The sequence below is a fragment of the Bombina bombina genome, chromosome 4 (genome assembly GCF_027579735.1).
Source record: "Bombina bombina isolate aBomBom1 chromosome 4, aBomBom1.pri, whole genome shotgun sequence".
NCBI classification, from domain to species: Eukaryota; Metazoa; Chordata; class Amphibia; order Anura; family Bombinatoridae; genus Bombina; species Bombina bombina.
Window position 1 is genome coordinate 843,558,510 of NC_069502.1, and position 17,353 is coordinate 843,575,862.

The following is a 17,353-nucleotide window of genomic DNA, read 5'->3' on the forward strand; positions in this document are numbered from 1 at the left end:
GAAAGAAATTAATTTATCAGGTAAGTTCTTACATAAATTATGTTTTATCTGATGAACAGCAGCCATCAGGCAGTGGGTAGGGAGGCTTGTCACAATCTCTTTTTACATATATTGTGATCTCAGGTCATTAGTTACCATATATATATATATATATATATATATATATTCCTTATATAAGGGTCTTCCAGTTACTCTCTGCATCCCTGCCTACTACGCTTCTAGAGAAGAAGGTAATATCAGGGCTTGAGAAGTCTCACGGCCATTGTGGGACACACTAGTCTTTACTTCTGCTAGGTTGCCCTACCTCTGTCAAGATTGTCAAGTCAAAACTAAGCTTCCATAATACACACAGAGTATGCAATGTTATTCCACTTTCCAATTTACTTCCATAATCTATTTTGCTTAGTACTCTTGGTATTCTTTGTTGAAAAGCATAATAAGGTAGACTCAGGAGCAGCAATGCACTACTGGGAACTAGCTGCTGATTGGTATCTGTACATATATGACTCTTATCAATGGTTCGCTCGGTGTGTTCAGTTAGCTCTCAGTAGTGCATTGCTGCTCCTTCAACAAAGGATACCAAGAGAATGAAGTAGATTTGGTCATCTAAGTTAATTGGAAAGTTGTTTAAAATTGTATGCTCTGTCTGATTTATGAAATCGTTTTTTGTTTATAAAAGTAGGTACTGTCAGAAACCGCCTCTGTCTTCTGCTTATTAGGTAGTCTTCATTGGTTACTTTCAGGAACCATCTCTGATAATACATATTAATGCAAAAAGTGCTGCTATAGCTTTTCTTGCTTGACAAGCATTATGGCACAAGCCCTGGTCTGCTGATATGGTTTCTGAGAAAAGTGTGCTCTCTCTCCCTTTTTTTTTTGGACCAGGCCTGTATCCAATTAATGCTACGAACACTGGAGGTACGGGAGCTTCAAGGAAGATTCCTACTGTCTCTGAGTTCCTCAAGATCCCTTTAAGGCCACAACCTTTCTGGCTTGTGTTAAGGACTTGGAGACAATGGGAAAACTTTCCTCTGTTCGGGGTTCTACTATTCAGCCTATTTTGATATTATATATCTCAAAATATTTGAATCTCAACTTTCAAAATAGAGACAATTTGCACTGTACGTCATTTACTTCCATCGACTTAAAGGAACATAAAACCCCAATATTTTCTTTTGTACTTCAGACAGAGCGTACAATTAAAAATAAATGTTTCCAGTTTACATCTATAATGAAATTTGCTTTGCTTTCCTGGTTTTCTTTGTTGAAGAAATATCTAGATAGGTAGTGTGCAACTCTATGGAACACTGCATTGAAAGAAAAAGTGCTGACATCTGATGTTCTTGCAAATGTATAACATACTTTTAAAACCATTGCCTTATAGTGATGCAGACTCATGAACTCTCCTGAGCTTACTTTTTTGCTTTTTAGTGATACTAAGAGAACAAAGCAAATTTCATAATAGAAGTAAAATGTAAAGATGTTTAAAATTATATGCTTTATCAGAATCAAGAAAAATGCTTATTTACACATCCCTTTCCACAGGGATCATGTCAGGTTCTTGAGATTTGCCATTCTCAGCAGTCATTATCAGGTTGTGGCACTCCCATTTAGTCTGGCAGCAGTGCCTAGTCTTTACAAAGGTTCTAGTAGGATTGCTGACTGTGATGTGAGCTCAGGAAACCTCTGAAGTTCCGTACCTGGATGATATTCTGACACAGGCAGTCTTCTCTTCAGCTTGCAATGAAACACACACAACTGGTTTGTCAGCTGCATTGCAGTTATGGTTGGAAAAGCAACCTACCAAGGAGATCCTTGACTCTGCAGACCTGGGTATCCTTCCTAGGGTCTATAATCAATTGAATTACTATAATGTTCTCTAACAGAATAGCACAGACTAAAACTGGAACAGTCTTCTGCTCAACTCCAACTCAATCCTCTTCCTTTCCTTGCTTAATACAAGTTGTAGATTTCATGGTCAATGTCTCAGATGCAGTTCCATTTCCCAGGTTTTTCATCTGCAGTCTCTTCAATTAAAGATGCTGAAGCAATGGAACAGAGATTATGAGGATCTATCTCAGCAGATCTTGTTTGACCTCGTGATGAGACAGTCTTTGATATGGTGGCAGACTCACCAATCCCTTGTTCAGGGGGCCTCCTTTCTTTGGGCAGCATGGGTTGTGACTACCACTAATGCCAGCTTGAAAGGTTGTAGTGCATTCTGGGGGGACTCAGAGAACCTTGGGAATTGAGTTTACCAATAAATATTATGGAATTCTGTGTAATCTTCAAGACCCTTCAGAATTGGTCCAATTTTCAGACAAGAATACTTTATTTGCTTCTAATAAGACAATGTCTCAACAGTGGCTTACATCTATCACCAGGGTGGAACTCAAAGTGCCTTAGCAATGAAAGAGGTAGCACACATTCTGAATTTTGTAGAACGCCATCGTTGCATTATTTCAGCAATTCACATTCTGAGTGTGGAGATTTGGGAAGAAGACTTCATCAGTCGTCAGTACCTTTACTCTGATAAATGATCCTTTAATCAGGAGGTATTCGCCCAGATTGTGAATTGTATGGGAAGGCCAGACTTGGATCTCATGGCCTCTTCCTTGAATCACAAAGTACCCAAGTATTGTATGAGGTCTCAAGATCCACAAGTTACTATAAGCACTTGTGATTCCCTGGTCATTCAATCTGATTTACATATTTTCTGCCTTTTTATAACTATCCAGGATAAGACAGTGGTTGGTGCATGGTCTTGCAGGACTCTGTACACAGATCTGGTAAAAATGTCTTCCAGTCAGCCTTGGTCTTTCCCTCTTAGGAAGCACCTTCTCTCTCAAGACCCCTTCTTCCAATGCCTGATTTAGTCATAGAGAGGTTTTTCAGACCAAGTGATAGACACTTTCCTTCATGACAGAAAGTCTGTTACAAGACAAATTTATCACGAAAGGTGATGATATAAAGGTTTCTTTTTTGTCTAATATAACATAACTGAATGAATATATATATGCTTTCCATCTGTATTTTATGGGAGTTCCATGAGAGTAACCTTTGTTTTAATGGTGAGCCATCACCAGGAGTTCCTAATATTCTAAGCAATATCCACAAGTTTAGGCAAACCTTTTCACACATACCTGTAGGGCTGCAACTAACGATTATTTTCATAATCGATTAATCGGCCGATTATTTTTTCGATTAATCGACTAATCGGATAAAAAGAGAATCAATAATAGTTTTCTATGTTTTAAATAAAATCCACATAATGAGTGTTACAAATATAAACTTCAGACTAAAACTTTACATTAACACAACTGTTTCTTCAATTTTTAAGCAGCAGAGCACAGTTTTATAATTAAACAAAACAAAACCACAAACTGTTTGAAAAGAGGTAGAACTAGAAAGAGTTAGACTATCACTGTTAATAACATTCTGTTATTCACTCTTTCAGAAACTTTGCATTGAAATGCAAAAATCTCAACATGTCCACATGCTTCTGGCTAAGGCTGGTTCTCTGTTTGCAGCTATATTTCCTGCAGCAGAGAAAAGGCTGTTGAGGTGTATAAGTAGGGTTTTGCCAATTTCACCAAAGTGGGATATTTATCTTTTTTAGCTCTTCACCAATGCTAAGTGTTTTCTACCTTGGCAAGGGGCCTCTCAATAAAGTAACCCTTGACTTAATTCTAACATAAAAATATCTTGAATATCTATATGCAATGGTAAATAACCAGCTATAAGGTCAGGGGAAATATCTAGTCAGCTCTAAAAATAACGAATATATACTTATAAAGGTTGAATCTGGTACATATTATCACAATTTATTAAAAATATAAAAAAACAATACAAAACTAAATCAAAAGCGCTAAGGACTGTATATCAATAACAGGACAAAGCCTTAGACATTTATTTATACAGTACATATAATCAGCAATAGCAAGCAATACGCTAATAATTGTGCAAACAGATAATAGTGCACATCAATTTAAATAACTCGCATCAATCTAGGGGCAAGGTGTAAACAACAAGCTTGGCACTATATCATGAAAAGCATAGTTCCAAATCACCAGATTTAATATAAAGAATCCAAATGATGACTATTATATCTGGGTTGCACATAAGCCAGGGATAGTTGTAAACGTATACTGTCCTGAAAAAGTGAAAAGTAGACGTCTGTAGACGTCCTTTAGGCTAAGGACATAACCATAAAACACAATACTATATGCAGGAGTTCATTGGAGTGAAGCAGCTGGTGTTGTGCACAGACCAACTAATTGCAAACCAACTAATCGATTATGAGATTCGTTGACAACTATTTTCATAATCGATTATTATTGATTATGACGATTAGTTGTTGCAGCTCTACATACCTGTATCGCCTACCTTCCTTTTGGTGGTGAGATTAGCATTTCTAAGAAATGTAATGAATGTACAGTTAAACTTAGTTTGCATATCTTTTATTTGAAATCTTACTTATCAGAGCCCTTTTTTACAGTATATATTTTACAGTATAGTTACAGTATATGTTGTGTAAACATGCAACCTCCACCTTTCCGCTATCTGTACTTACTTGCTATGTGATCGGATTGTTGTAAAGGCAGTGAATCCTATAGTTTTCTATGGAAGGAACATCGCCATTCAACTGAAGAATGAGGGCCAGTCCACTTTTTTATTATATTTCACTGAGGACGGATTGCTTTACTGTCAATACTGACATGAGCATTTCTCCCTGATCTAACAATCCTTTGAACATCGAGCCCTTTATCTCCTTGTAGCAGACATACTCTGTTCTCTCCTGCCTCCATTTGTTGTAGTATTTGGACCTCACCCAGAGGTAAATGTAAGTTTATTCTTGTGTGTTCCAGACAATCAATCAATTTGCAGCTATGATTTGAATCCCTGAATGTCTGTGTCCATTTTAAAAGCTCTAAATACATTTAGGTAGAGAAAATTACAACAGCAGTGAATACAATTTATTTTTGTAATTTACAAATATGAGATAACTGGGAAATCTTTAAACATGTTCTCTAATGTCCATTAAACTGCCCTTTAGCCTTTGCATGGAGGCTGGGGATCAGTGTAGGTTCATTGCTAGTCCCCTCCCCTGGTAGTAGACGCTAATTCAGAAAAGTTAAAATGTTATCAAGATAAAATAATTATGTCATTAATCAATAATAGTATTCCCATTGTATTTTTTTATTAACAGGTAGTTTCACAAACTGCAGTGCCGATGCTACTTTCAGTCTTCAAAATCAAAGAAGCCACATGGGAAATTTATGTTCTGAATGTGGGAAATGTTTTACTGTGAAATCTTCTCTTAATAGGCATCAGAAAATTCATACAAGAGAGAAAGCATTTTTATGTTCTGACTGTGAGAAATGTTTTACCAAAAAATCTTCTCTTATTATGCATCAGAAAATTCATACAAGAGAGAAAGCATTTTTATGTTCTGACTGTGAGAAATGTTTTACCAAAAAATCTTCTCTTATTATGCATCAGAAAATTCATACAGGAGAGAAAGGATTTTTATGTTCTGACTGTGAGAAATGGTTTACTACGAAATCTTCTCTTATTAGGCATCAGATAATTCATACAGGGGAGAAAGCATTTTTATGTTCTGACTGCGAGAAATGTTTTACCACGAAATCTTCCCTTAATAGGCATCAGAAAATTCATACAGGGGAGAAAGATTTTTTGTGTTCTGAATGTGGGAAATGTTTTCGTTTGAAATTTCTGCTCATTAGTCATCAGAACAGTCATAGAGTGGAGAAAGACTTTTTATGTTCTGAATGTGGGAAATGTTTTAAATTTAAATCAGCTCTTACTACTCATATGAAAATTCATACAGGGGAGAAAGATTTTGTGTGTTCTGAATGTGGGAAATGTTTTCATGTGAAATTTCATCTCATTAGTCATCAGAACAGTCATAGAGTGGAGAAAGACTTTTTATGTTCTGAATGTGGGAAATGTTTTAAATTTAAATCAACTCTTATTAATCATCAGAGAATTCATATTAAAGAAAATCAGAGCTTAAACTCTGAAGCGCAGAGGCCGACACATAGTTGTCATCCACTCAGTATCTAGAGTGCAGATGATGACTACATGTTCTCCTCGGGGGTGGGGGGGGGCAATACTAGTGTAGATTTGTTGTTTAGTTTAAATATTGTCTATGTCAATTATCAACTGTATCATATCATTATGTATGCAACATATTGTACCGTTGGGTGATTTGCAATCTCTTTGTATTTTCGATGTTTTTCTCTTTGCGCAATAAAAGTTGAAATTTTAAAAAAAAGTCCCAAGTGCTTGATTGGTGTTAGATTCAGGTGTTCATGTGGAAGAGAGAAACACAATAGTGAAGATTGCTTTGATTGTCCAATAACGTTGGACTTTATTTGGACAATACATATGATTGTATCACAGGTCTATATTCAGTGGCATCCGGTCTCATATACGCTGCAAGCCGTTTGGTTCATTATATGAATGGTTAAAATATGCTCTGTTATAAGACTGATACCTATTATGTTTAAAGGGCTTTGTTTTAATAAATTGTATTTTACTCTGGAAACATTGAGGATTCATTTATCTCCCTCTTTGAAGCCGTGGGGCTTAACACATAGAAGCGCATAATCTAAGAGTTGAGATATAGCTTTCAAAAGTGTGAGTATATGCCTTTGTGATTGCTGGGTTCAAAACAGTCTTCACTATTGTGTTTCTCTCTTCCACATGAACACCTCAATCTAACTCCAATCAAGCACTTGGGACTTTTTATTACTTATAATGAACTAAAGACACTTCTATATCCTTTGTTTACACTGTTTTTATTTTTATATTGAAGACACATTATTAACACATTATTTGATGATTTACTTTGTGAATTTAATATATTTTTGAAAATATACACTCATTTCAAATCTGATGACTGCAACACGTTCCAAAAATGTTGGGACAGGGGCAATTTAGGACTAATAGCGATGTGACAAGCTTAAATAAGAAGGTGATGTGAAACAGGTGAGGCAATCGTGTAATCATAGTATATAAGGAGCCTCCAAAAAGGCGTAGTCACCGAAGAGGAAGAATGGAAACACCATTTGCTACTGCGTCCACTGATGCAAGTTAAGGCTTTACTATGCAAAGCAGAAGCCATACATCAACACTGTCCAGAAGCGCCACTGACTTCTCTTTGCTCGGTCTCATTTGAGATAATTAGTAGCACAGTGGAATCCTGTTTTGTGGTCCGACGAGTCAACATTTCAAATAGTTTTTGGGAAAAAGCAGCAGTCCAGGCGAAAGATGAAAAACATAAATTATGCTTACCTGATAATTTCATTTCCATCGAGGGAAGGAGAGTCCACGGCTTCATTCATTACTGTTGGGAATTAAGAACCTGGCCACCAGGAGGAGGCAAAGACACCCCAGCCAAAGGCTTAAATACCTCCCCCACTTCCCTCATCCCCCAGTCATTCTGCCGAGGGAACAAGGAACAGTATTAGAAGCATCAGGTATAAATGGTGCCAGAAGATTAAATAAATTTAGGTCCGCCCATCAGAGATATGGGCGGAAGCCGTGGACTCTCCTCCCCTCGATGGAAATTAAATTATCAGGTAAGCATAATTTATGTTTTCCATCTAAAGGGAAGGAGAGTCCACAGCTTCATTCATTACTGTTTGAAACATATACCCAAGCTCTAGAGGACACTGAATGAAACTGGGAGGGTAAAAGGCGGACCCTAATCTGAGGGCACCACAGCCTGCAATACCTTTCTCCCAAATACAGCTTCTGCAGAAGCAAAAATGTCAAATTTGTAAAAAGTGTGTAAGGAGGACTAGATAGCCGCCTTACAAATTTGCTCCATAGAGGCCTCATTCTTGAAGGCCCAAGGCGAAGCCACAGCTCTAGTTGAATGAGCCGTGATCCTCTGAGAAGGCTTATGTCTCGCTTATGGCCAAGCGAATCAAGCTCCTCAACCAAAAGGACAAAGAAGTAGAAGAGGTTGTAGACTGTCTGAAATCCTTTGTAGCCTGAAGATAGAACTCTAAGGCACGAACAACATCCAGGTTATGAAGTAACTTCTCCTTAGAAGAAGAAGGGTTAGGACATAAAGAAGGAACAATAATTTCCTGATTGATGTTACCGTTAGACAACACCTTGGGAAGAAACCACAAAACAGTGCAAAGCACCTCCTTATCTGCATGAAAAACCAGATAAGGATGCTCACATTGCAAGGCAGCTAGTTCAGAAACTTTGCGTGCCGATGCAATGGCCAACAGGAAAAGAACCTTCCAGGACAGAATCTTAATGTCAATGAAGTGCATAGGCTCAAACGGAACCTTCTGCAATACTTTAAGAACCAAGTTAAAGCTCCATGGGGAGCAGACTGTCTAAAGACAGGCCTGATTCTAGACAGAGCCTGAACAAAAGATTGTATGTCAGGGAGCTCAGCGAGTCTTCTATGCAACAAGACTGATAATGCCAAAATCTGTCCCTTTAAGGAACTGGCGACAAGACCCTTCTCCAAACCGTCTTGGAGAAAGGACAGAATCCTGGATACCTTCACACTATGCCAAGGATATCCATGCTTCTCACACTAGGACAAATCCTCCACACCTTATGGTAGATGCAACGAGTGACTGGCTTCCTTGCCTGAATTAGTGTACCAATCACACTTTCAGAGAAGCCTCTCTTGGCCAAGACTAGGTGTGGAAACGGTGGAAAAATGTAAATTAGATTGAACCTCCAAGGCACTGCTAATGCATCTGTTAGCTCTACCTGAGGGTCCCTGGACCTCGACCCATATCTGGGTAGCCGGGACGCCATGAGATCTACTTCTGGCGTCCCCCGTCTGTTGCAAATCTCCGCAAACACCTCGGGATGGAGAGAACATTCCACTGGATGAAAGGATTGTCTGCTGAGAAAATCTGCTTCCCAGTTGTCCACACCCAGAATGTGGATCGCTTACAGCGAGCAGTTGTGGGCCTCCGCCCACTCCAAAATACAAGATACTTCCCTCATGGCTAGGGAGCTTCTTGTACCCCCCTGATGGTTGATGTAAGCCACCAAGGTTATGTTGTCTGATTGAAATCTGATAAACTGGGACGAACTAAGAAGAGGCCAAGCCTTCAGAGCAATGAAGATTGCCTGAAGGTGTAGAATGTTGATCAGGAGGGAGGATTCCTCTCGAGTCCACATGCCCTGTGCCTTCCTGGCACCCCAGACAGCTCCCCATCCCGAGAGACTTGCGTCCGTAGTCACAATCTCCCAGGATGGTCTCAAGAAAGATGTCCCTCGGGACACGTGATCTGGACAGAGCCACCAGGAGTTCGATTCTCTCAATCGGTTGTCCGAGAAATCTGTTGATCGCCGTTCCACTGTCTCAGCATGCACAGCTGTAGTGGTCTGAGATGGAACCTGGCAAAGGGAACAATGTCCATGCTGGACACCATGAGACCGATCACCTGTATACACTGAGCCACAGAGGGCCTTAATGAGGTCTGGGGGGCAAGACAAGCTGAAGTTAGCTTGCAATGTCTCTGGTCTGTAAGAAATATCCTCATGGATATGGAGTCTATTATAATACCCAGTAATTCCACCCTGGTACTGGGAACAAGAGAACTCTTTTCTAAGTTTATCTTCCATCCATGAAATCGATGAAGAAACAGACGAAATTCCGAATGTTGCGTTGCCAGATGAAAAGATGGTTTTTGAACCAAAATATCTTCTAAGTATGGAGCTACTGCTATACCTCTGGTTCTGGCAACTGCCAGCAGAGCCCCTAGAACCTTTGTAAAAACTCTTGGAGCAGTAGCTTGACCAAATAGAAGTGCAATAAACTGGAAGTTCTTGTCCAGGAATGCAAACCTTAGGCACTTGAAGTTTTCCTTGTGTATTGGAGCATGAAGGTAAGCATCCTTCAGATCTATCATGGTCATGAACTGTCCTTCCTGAACTAAGGGAAGGATGGACCTTATTGTGTCCATCTTGAATGAGGGTAGAGATAGGAACTTGAGGTACAGGTACAATGACTCCCAGGGAGGAGAGATCTCTCACGCACCCCAGAAAGGCTTCTCTCTTTTCTGGCCTTGAAAACGGATTTGACAATAGGAATCTGCCCCTGGGTGGATGAGCCTTGAACCCTAGTTTTTATCCCTGAGCGATGACCTCCAGAACCCACGGGTCTTGCACATCCCCAAACCAATCGTCCGAAAAGAGCGACAGTTTCCCCCCCCCCCTACATGATCCAGAGCTGGATCAGGATCCGCGCCTTCATGCCGACTTTGTCTTGGTGGGCTTCTTGTTCTGCTTGAATTTATTCCAGGACTGAGGCGGCTTCCAAGTCCCTTTGGATTGCTTGGGCTTTGCGGAGGGTTGCTGACGTTTTATGCAAACGAAAATTATGACCTTGTCCTTTAGGTTTGTTCTTCTTATCCTGCGGTAAAAAGGCACCTTTGCCTCCAGTAACCGTCAAGCCTGGACTAAATAGAATCTTTCCCTTAAATGGGAGGGAAAGAAGACTTTACTTCGAAGTCATGTCCGCAGACCAGGACTTCAGCCAGAGTGCCCTACGGGCTTGAACAGAAAAACCTGACAGCTTAGCATTCAGGCGAATAATTTGCATATTAGCATCACAAATAAAAGAATTAGCAACCCTTAAGGCCTTAATTCTTTCTTGGATAATGTTGAGGGGACCCTCTACCCCGATCAATTCCGATAAGGAGTCACACCAGTAAGTAGCCGCTCCAGCAACTGCAGCAACAGCCACTGCCGGTTTAAAAATATGTTGTATGTATCTTAACAGAGTTTCTATCTTCTTATCCATTGGCGCTTAAAATGACTAAGTATCCTCCAGCGGCATAGTAGTGTGTTTACCAAGCGTGTATATAGTGCCATCCACCTTGGGGATGGAGCCCCACAACTCCAATTGAGAGTCCGGAACCGGGAATTATTTTTTAAAGGAAGAAGGGGAAAATGAAAAACCCAGTCTTTCCCATTCATTCTTAATGATGTTCACCATCTTTACAGGAACCAGGAACGTCTGTGGAACAACCCTGTCCTCGTAGACCTTATCCAATTTAGGAATCAAAGGTTCCTCAGGCAACTTATGCTCTGGAACCTCTAAAGTAGCCAAAACTTCCTTTAGTAGAAAGCGTAAATGTTCATTTCTGAATCTAAAGTCTGGTTCCTCCACAGCTGGAGGCTTAGAGGTATCAGATTCCGACCCAGAAAGAGCATCCTCTGAAGTATCAGAGGCATCTTCGTCAACGGATAATATAGTATAAGATAATTCCAATAAGCTAGCAGAAGACCCCTGGGAAGGATAGCAATAAGATAAAGCACTAAAGGCAGCAGACAAGGCCGTTTCCAACTGCTTAGTAAAGTCTGGCGGTAAAAGTGCCCCTCCGGATGAAGGATTAGGAGTGCTACGGGAAGCTGTATGTGTATTGGAAGATGCCTGTAGGGTCTGTGCATCTCACGGGACGACTCTTCAGAGGTGGATGGCTCAGTGGTACTAAACATATTAACTTTCTTTGAAATGATCACATTATCAAGGCATGTGGAACATAATTGAGCAGGCGGGAATACCGTGGCCTCCTCAAAATATAGACAGGTATTGAATATGGGTAAAGAGGGAGTACCTTCTAGCGCATCAGAATCCTCCATAGCTTGCGCCTATAAAGCACACTATCGAGAAATAAGCTAAAACGGCATCTTTATACCCCGAATGGCTGGGGCACTCACCACCTCCTATGACCCAGGCCAAACAGAATAACCGCAGTAAGTAGCCGCTTTTTCTCCAGTAAAACGCGCAGTCAGGAAAGAGGAAATCAGTGTGACCACACCCGGTCACGTGGTGCACAATGCAGGATCACCCCTGCTACAGGAAAAAGCGCACCAAGCCTGTCAGGCTGTGTAGCCTACAAAACGAAAGTAAAACCTATGTTCCAACATCTAGAAAAAGGGGGGGTTTCCTGGTAATTAAACCAAGAGGACGAGGGTTAGTGAACACTCATCTAGCTCCCTCCTATCATATTATATATGTATAAGGGGGCAGTGCCTAGTGCCAGGATAAGTATATTTAAAAAAAGGAAGAAAAAGAAGCATTATTATGGCATACTAAATATATAAGGAATTGAAATGTTCAATCTGAGATGGAGTAAGGGAAGACCGGAATAATGTATTAAAACGTAACTTTTATTAGAGAGTATCATATAAAGAAAATCATGATGGGTATGAAGGAACACACTACATTTAAAAGACAAATAACACACAAAAACAACACGAAAAACTGCTCCCTTTGTGTGTTGCCACTGACTATTAGATCTCCAAGAACAGCCTAAACTTATAAGGGATACACATATCCAAAGTACCCGGATGATGATGGCTTGGACAGTCTCAGGGTGCCAGGAATCAGACTGAGACGAGAAGTGCAAAAATAATCACACCTTTATTAATAGCAAAAAATAATAAAAAGTCCACAAGTCAAATAACAAGCCAGGAGTCAAAACCAGAGCTGGTAGTCAGGCGAGCCGAGTCAGGAGCCAAAGCGAATAGTCAGATGAGCCGGAATCAGGAACAAGGAAAACAGTAGAGTCAGTAACAAGCCAGGGATCAGGAACCAGGAAGGACGTCAGGCAGCCAGGTAATACACAGGAACTCTCACAAACAGGTCCGAGACAACGCAAAGCATACTGAACAGTGGCCCTTTAAAGTGAAGGTAAAGTTAGCCTAATCACTATAAACTATAGCATTATGTGTGCAAATTAAATATAAGTTTCATTCATAATTTTTTATATTTTTGATTAAAAATACAGTTATTACCTTTCTAAAGTTTGTTACACGCATTCCCTAAATTCAGCCCGCAAAAAAAAAATCAATCACAGTAGGTCACGTTTTTTTTTTTTGGACAATTGATATTCTGGCCGTTAGGCGGCCGTCAGCCGACGTCATCCGCAAATGCATGCTCCCGTTTCACACTTGAAGCAGGCTCGCCGATTATCGCATGCGCAGTGGAAAACCAAACTCGAGGAGCACATAACCCACTAGAGTAACGCATGCACAACTGAATTTTTTAATCGTGAATGCGCATATGAGAGACGTGGAGAGCGGTCCCACCCGCTCTCCACGTCTCTCATATGCGCGTTCACAACTTTAACACGGAAGAAGGGCTTGGGAGGAGTTAGGAACCAAAACGGTAGGGAATTTAAAATAAAATAAAAAAATAATAAAATATGGGAGTTATTGATAAAATAACCTAGCGACTAGATTAAGGTTCATAGGATATACACTCGGTTGCCATCAATAGTAAATAACTTTACCTTCACTTTAAATAATAAGTGATGACATCACAATTCTGAGACTGCATCCTGTCTCACACGGTTGATGCACACCAGTCTGGCCATAAAAGGAAGTGCAGGAAATGAGCAGCATCCCCCACAATGCACCATAGTCAGCAAGAGAGGTGAGTAAAATGGCTGCCAGCAGCACATGGCAAACAAAACAGGGAAAAACCATGACAGACAGGCAATGGGAAAATAATACCAATTATGACATTGTCATGAAAACTATAACCAGTACAAGGGCAGATCTGCTGAAAAATAAGGATAAACGGGTCACAGATACCGTATAAGATTTATTTGCCCTTTCAATAACACAAATCAGGAAATCACTAAAATTCTTAACAAGCATCTACACATCCTACACACAGATGATGACATGGCAAAAAGTGTGGACAAAATGGTGAAAAGCCACTGTCAAAATCATCCCAACAAGGAAGGATAAACTTAAAGGAACATACTCTTGTGGTACAAGTTCTGCCCATATATATCCAACACAAAATAAATGGATATATTTTCCTGTGGGAAAAGATACATGACAGACATGTACAACTAAAAGACCCAAAATATAATATACTGCATTGAATGTAAGTGTTTCAAACGATACATGGGGATGTCCTCAAGGGAACTTAAAACTAGACTGGGCAAACACATTTGCAATATTCGAAACGCACGCAAATATATGGAAAAAGGCAAAAAATTGACAGCTGTCACAAGACATTTCCTGGAGCACCATAATGCAAAACCTGATCTGAGATGCTGGGTACTTCAGAAAATCAAATTAGGGATACGTGGAGCCAATATTGAGAATGAACTCCTGAAAGCAGAAAGTAAATTGATTTTTTGGTTACAATGCATGTCCCCTAAAGGGATGAATAAACAAATCAACTATAGTGCTTTCTTGTTTCTTTTTTTACGTTCTCTCACTACTCTTTCTATGGATTCCTTGATGGGAATACAAGAGTAGCAGTAGAAATAATATCACAGTCTATATAATGTGAATCAGAAACGATGTTTGAAATGAATATTCATACTTGGGTATATAACCTAATGAGTCTTTCTGGTACTAATGTTTTATGCCCACTCGGGATGATTTGTAGAAGCTAATCATAACATTTATATGTGTATAACAAATATACCCTAAGTGTCATCTTTATATCTTTATTTACTCTCTACTAGTAAGGATCTAATTAAAAATGGGATCTCATGCATATACACCGTCACATTTTTTTTGGAATGTTTTTTTGCCAATTTTTTGCCTTCACTACTCTTAACCCATAATGAGCTATGAGAATGAATTATCTTCTCTTCTTGGTGACATATGCTACAAATCTGCATGTAGTGATGTTTTTTACAAATAAGACTATATGCTTACAATAAATACAAATCTTGGTGATCCGCTAATAATTTGCTCTACTGTAGGACATACACATACACCTTTTCTTTCTTTTTATCTTTGATCATCCTTGTATACATACGACACGCCTATTTCGTTCTTGCTATCTTAATACATGTGCTGATTGGATAATCTGAGAATAGGTTTGCGGCGATCTTACTATGTGATAGGTGACACCCCCCCTCTACCCTGACCTATCATCTATAGTATCCTCCCTCGCTAGGGACGTCAAGTAACTAATGACGCCCGATTTTTAACATATCTGATTGGCTATGGTCAATATAAAGGAACAGAGGTGGCTAACGACCGGTGCCTTTGATAAAGCAGTTGCAAAACGCGCATCAGGCGTTCGCACTGCTCCCTGTGTGTGTATATAGTTTACCTTCTCTCCTAACCGCTGTAATTTGTACGCGGTACGTCTTGTTATAGCTCTTATTTTTAAATGGGTTACTCTGCCTGCAATGGCTGTTTAGCTAAGCTTAATTCTGGTCAGCCCTTAGATCGGTATTAATAGCTCATTCACAACCGATTTGGCTGTGACATAATTAGGTTTACTCTCTTAGGCTGTACCTTATTGCTCTTTTTCTAAACAGCTTGATATCCATAATATTTGTTTTGGCTCTAAATTGGGGTTCTCTCGGCTACAGTTGTTGCGATACTTTAGGCTTTCAGTAGAGTCACTGTGATCGGTATCCTAGGTATCTAATTTAGACACAGTAACATAAGGTATGGTTTCAGCCATTTCGGCTGTAACATTCAGGGCTTAAAGGGACACTGAACCCAATTTTTTTCTTTCGTGATTCAGATAGAGCATGCAATTTTAAACAATCTTCTAATTACCTCCTATTATCAATTTTCTTTTACAAAGATATGACGAGTCCACGGATTTCATCCTTACTTGTGGGATTTATCCTCCTGCTGACAGGAATTGGCAAGGAGCACCACAGCAGAGCTGTATATGGTTTCAGCCATTTCGGCTGTAACATTCAGGGCTTAAAGGGACACTGAACCCAATTTTTTTCTTTCGTGATTCAGATAGAGCATTCAATTTTAAACAATCTTCTATTACCTCCTTTTATCAATTTTCTTTTACAAAGATATGACGAGTCCACGGATTTCTTCCTTACTTGTGGGGTTTATCCATCTGCTGACAGGAATTGGCAAGGAGCACCACAGCAGAGCTGTATATATAGCTCCTCCCAATCCAGTCATTCTCTTTGCCTTGTTAGTACTAGGAAGAGGTAAAGTTAGGTGTTAGTTTTATTTTCTTCAATCAAGATTTTTTTATTTTAAAATGGTGCCAGTGAGTACTATTTTTCTCAGGGAGAAAATAGTCAGTTCCTTACTTCCTAAGAGGAGTGGGGACATTTGATTTTCTGTACTGATGTTGATGATCTTAAGAAAGGTTGTCTAAGATCCACGATGGTTCCCACAGCGTCTGAAGGTAGTGAAAGAAAATCTTCAGTGTGGAGAACGATGTCTTGCTACAAGCAACTTTGAGGTATGTTCAGTCCTTTTAGATTCTGGGAGACTTGATGCACAGAACAGTCTGACATTTTTACCTTATGGGTAGGGGTAAGCAGTATACATTATGAGTAAAGTGTTAATGTACCTTTAATCCCTTGTTTTTTATTTATTTGACAAAGTTGGTAAAATGCTCTTTGTTTTATTATGAGCTTGTTTTAGACGCTGGGAGTTGTGGTCCTATTTAAGGTTGTTGGTGTTAGGTATACACTGGCCGTAGGTATACAGTGTTTAGGTGTTACAAGATAAATAGAAGAGCCGCACTCAGTTCAAATGCCAAACTTTGCAAGTTTATTGCATAAGTGAAAAATAAACAAACATAGCAAAAAGGTGCCTGACGCGTATCCCGCCCTCTAGTGGCGCTTCATCAGAGACAGTGTTTAGGTGGTACCTGATATTATAGAGGGCACATGTCATATTAACGGACATGTTTTTGTAATTAAGACCCATGCGGGTCTTGCTGAGCTTGAATGACGCCCACCGTGGGTCCTTGTTTTGCGTGCTCAGACGCGCAGCACAACCGGATTGTGTGGACGTTAGAGTCCTGATCTATTGTGGGGCCTATGTTATCCGGAGTTACTAAGGACCTGACAGGCTTCTCGAACGGCAGATGTTTTCATTCCGGGGGCAGGTAGGCGCCACAGCAGAGCTGTGGCGTGGTGCAGAGGTTTAATAAAGTATTATTTTTTATTTATTTGACAAAGACATTATCTTATTGATCTGTCAAACTATGCAAGCTATACAATAATGTTAAAGTGTTTGGGACACTTATAAACAAATTTTTATTGCCATAAAGCCGTTTTTGAAGTTCTCCGAAAAATAGTTGCACTTTTAAAATTTAAAGGTGCAGTACAGTTTTTTTGCTGCATTATTTTTTGGCTATAATATAATTCAGAGATAAAAGATTGTTTTATAAACGATTAAATTTGAGATTCCTAATCTGTTTAACATGTCTGAATCTGAGGAGGAAACTCATTGTTCTATGTGTTTAGATGCCACTGTGGAACCCCCTCTATCTTTTTGTCCCTCTTGTACTGAGAGGGCCTTATAATGTAAAGCACAGATTTTATGTAAAGAAAATGTGTCTAAGAATGATTCT

At 39.6% G+C, this 17,353-nt stretch overlaps 1 protein-coding gene across 4 annotated transcripts in view; it reads left to right on the forward strand.

Annotated features, from left to right (window-relative positions):
- LOC128657241 (gastrula zinc finger protein XlCGF26.1-like) overlaps positions 1-17,353 on the forward strand; it is a 437,958-nt gene that overhangs the window by 277,330 nt on the left and 143,275 nt on the right. The window contains exon 10 of one of the 4 annotated variants that reach the window (XM_053711513.1): positions 5,210-6,298. The exons of the other annotated variants lie outside the window; for them this stretch is intronic. Coding sequence (XP_053567488.1) covers positions 5,210-6,087 — 878 coding nt within the window. The 3' untranslated portion in view covers positions 6,088-6,298. Of the gene's footprint in view, positions 1-5,209; positions 6,299-17,353 lie in introns of those variants that run through there. 4 annotated transcript variants of the gene reach the window in all.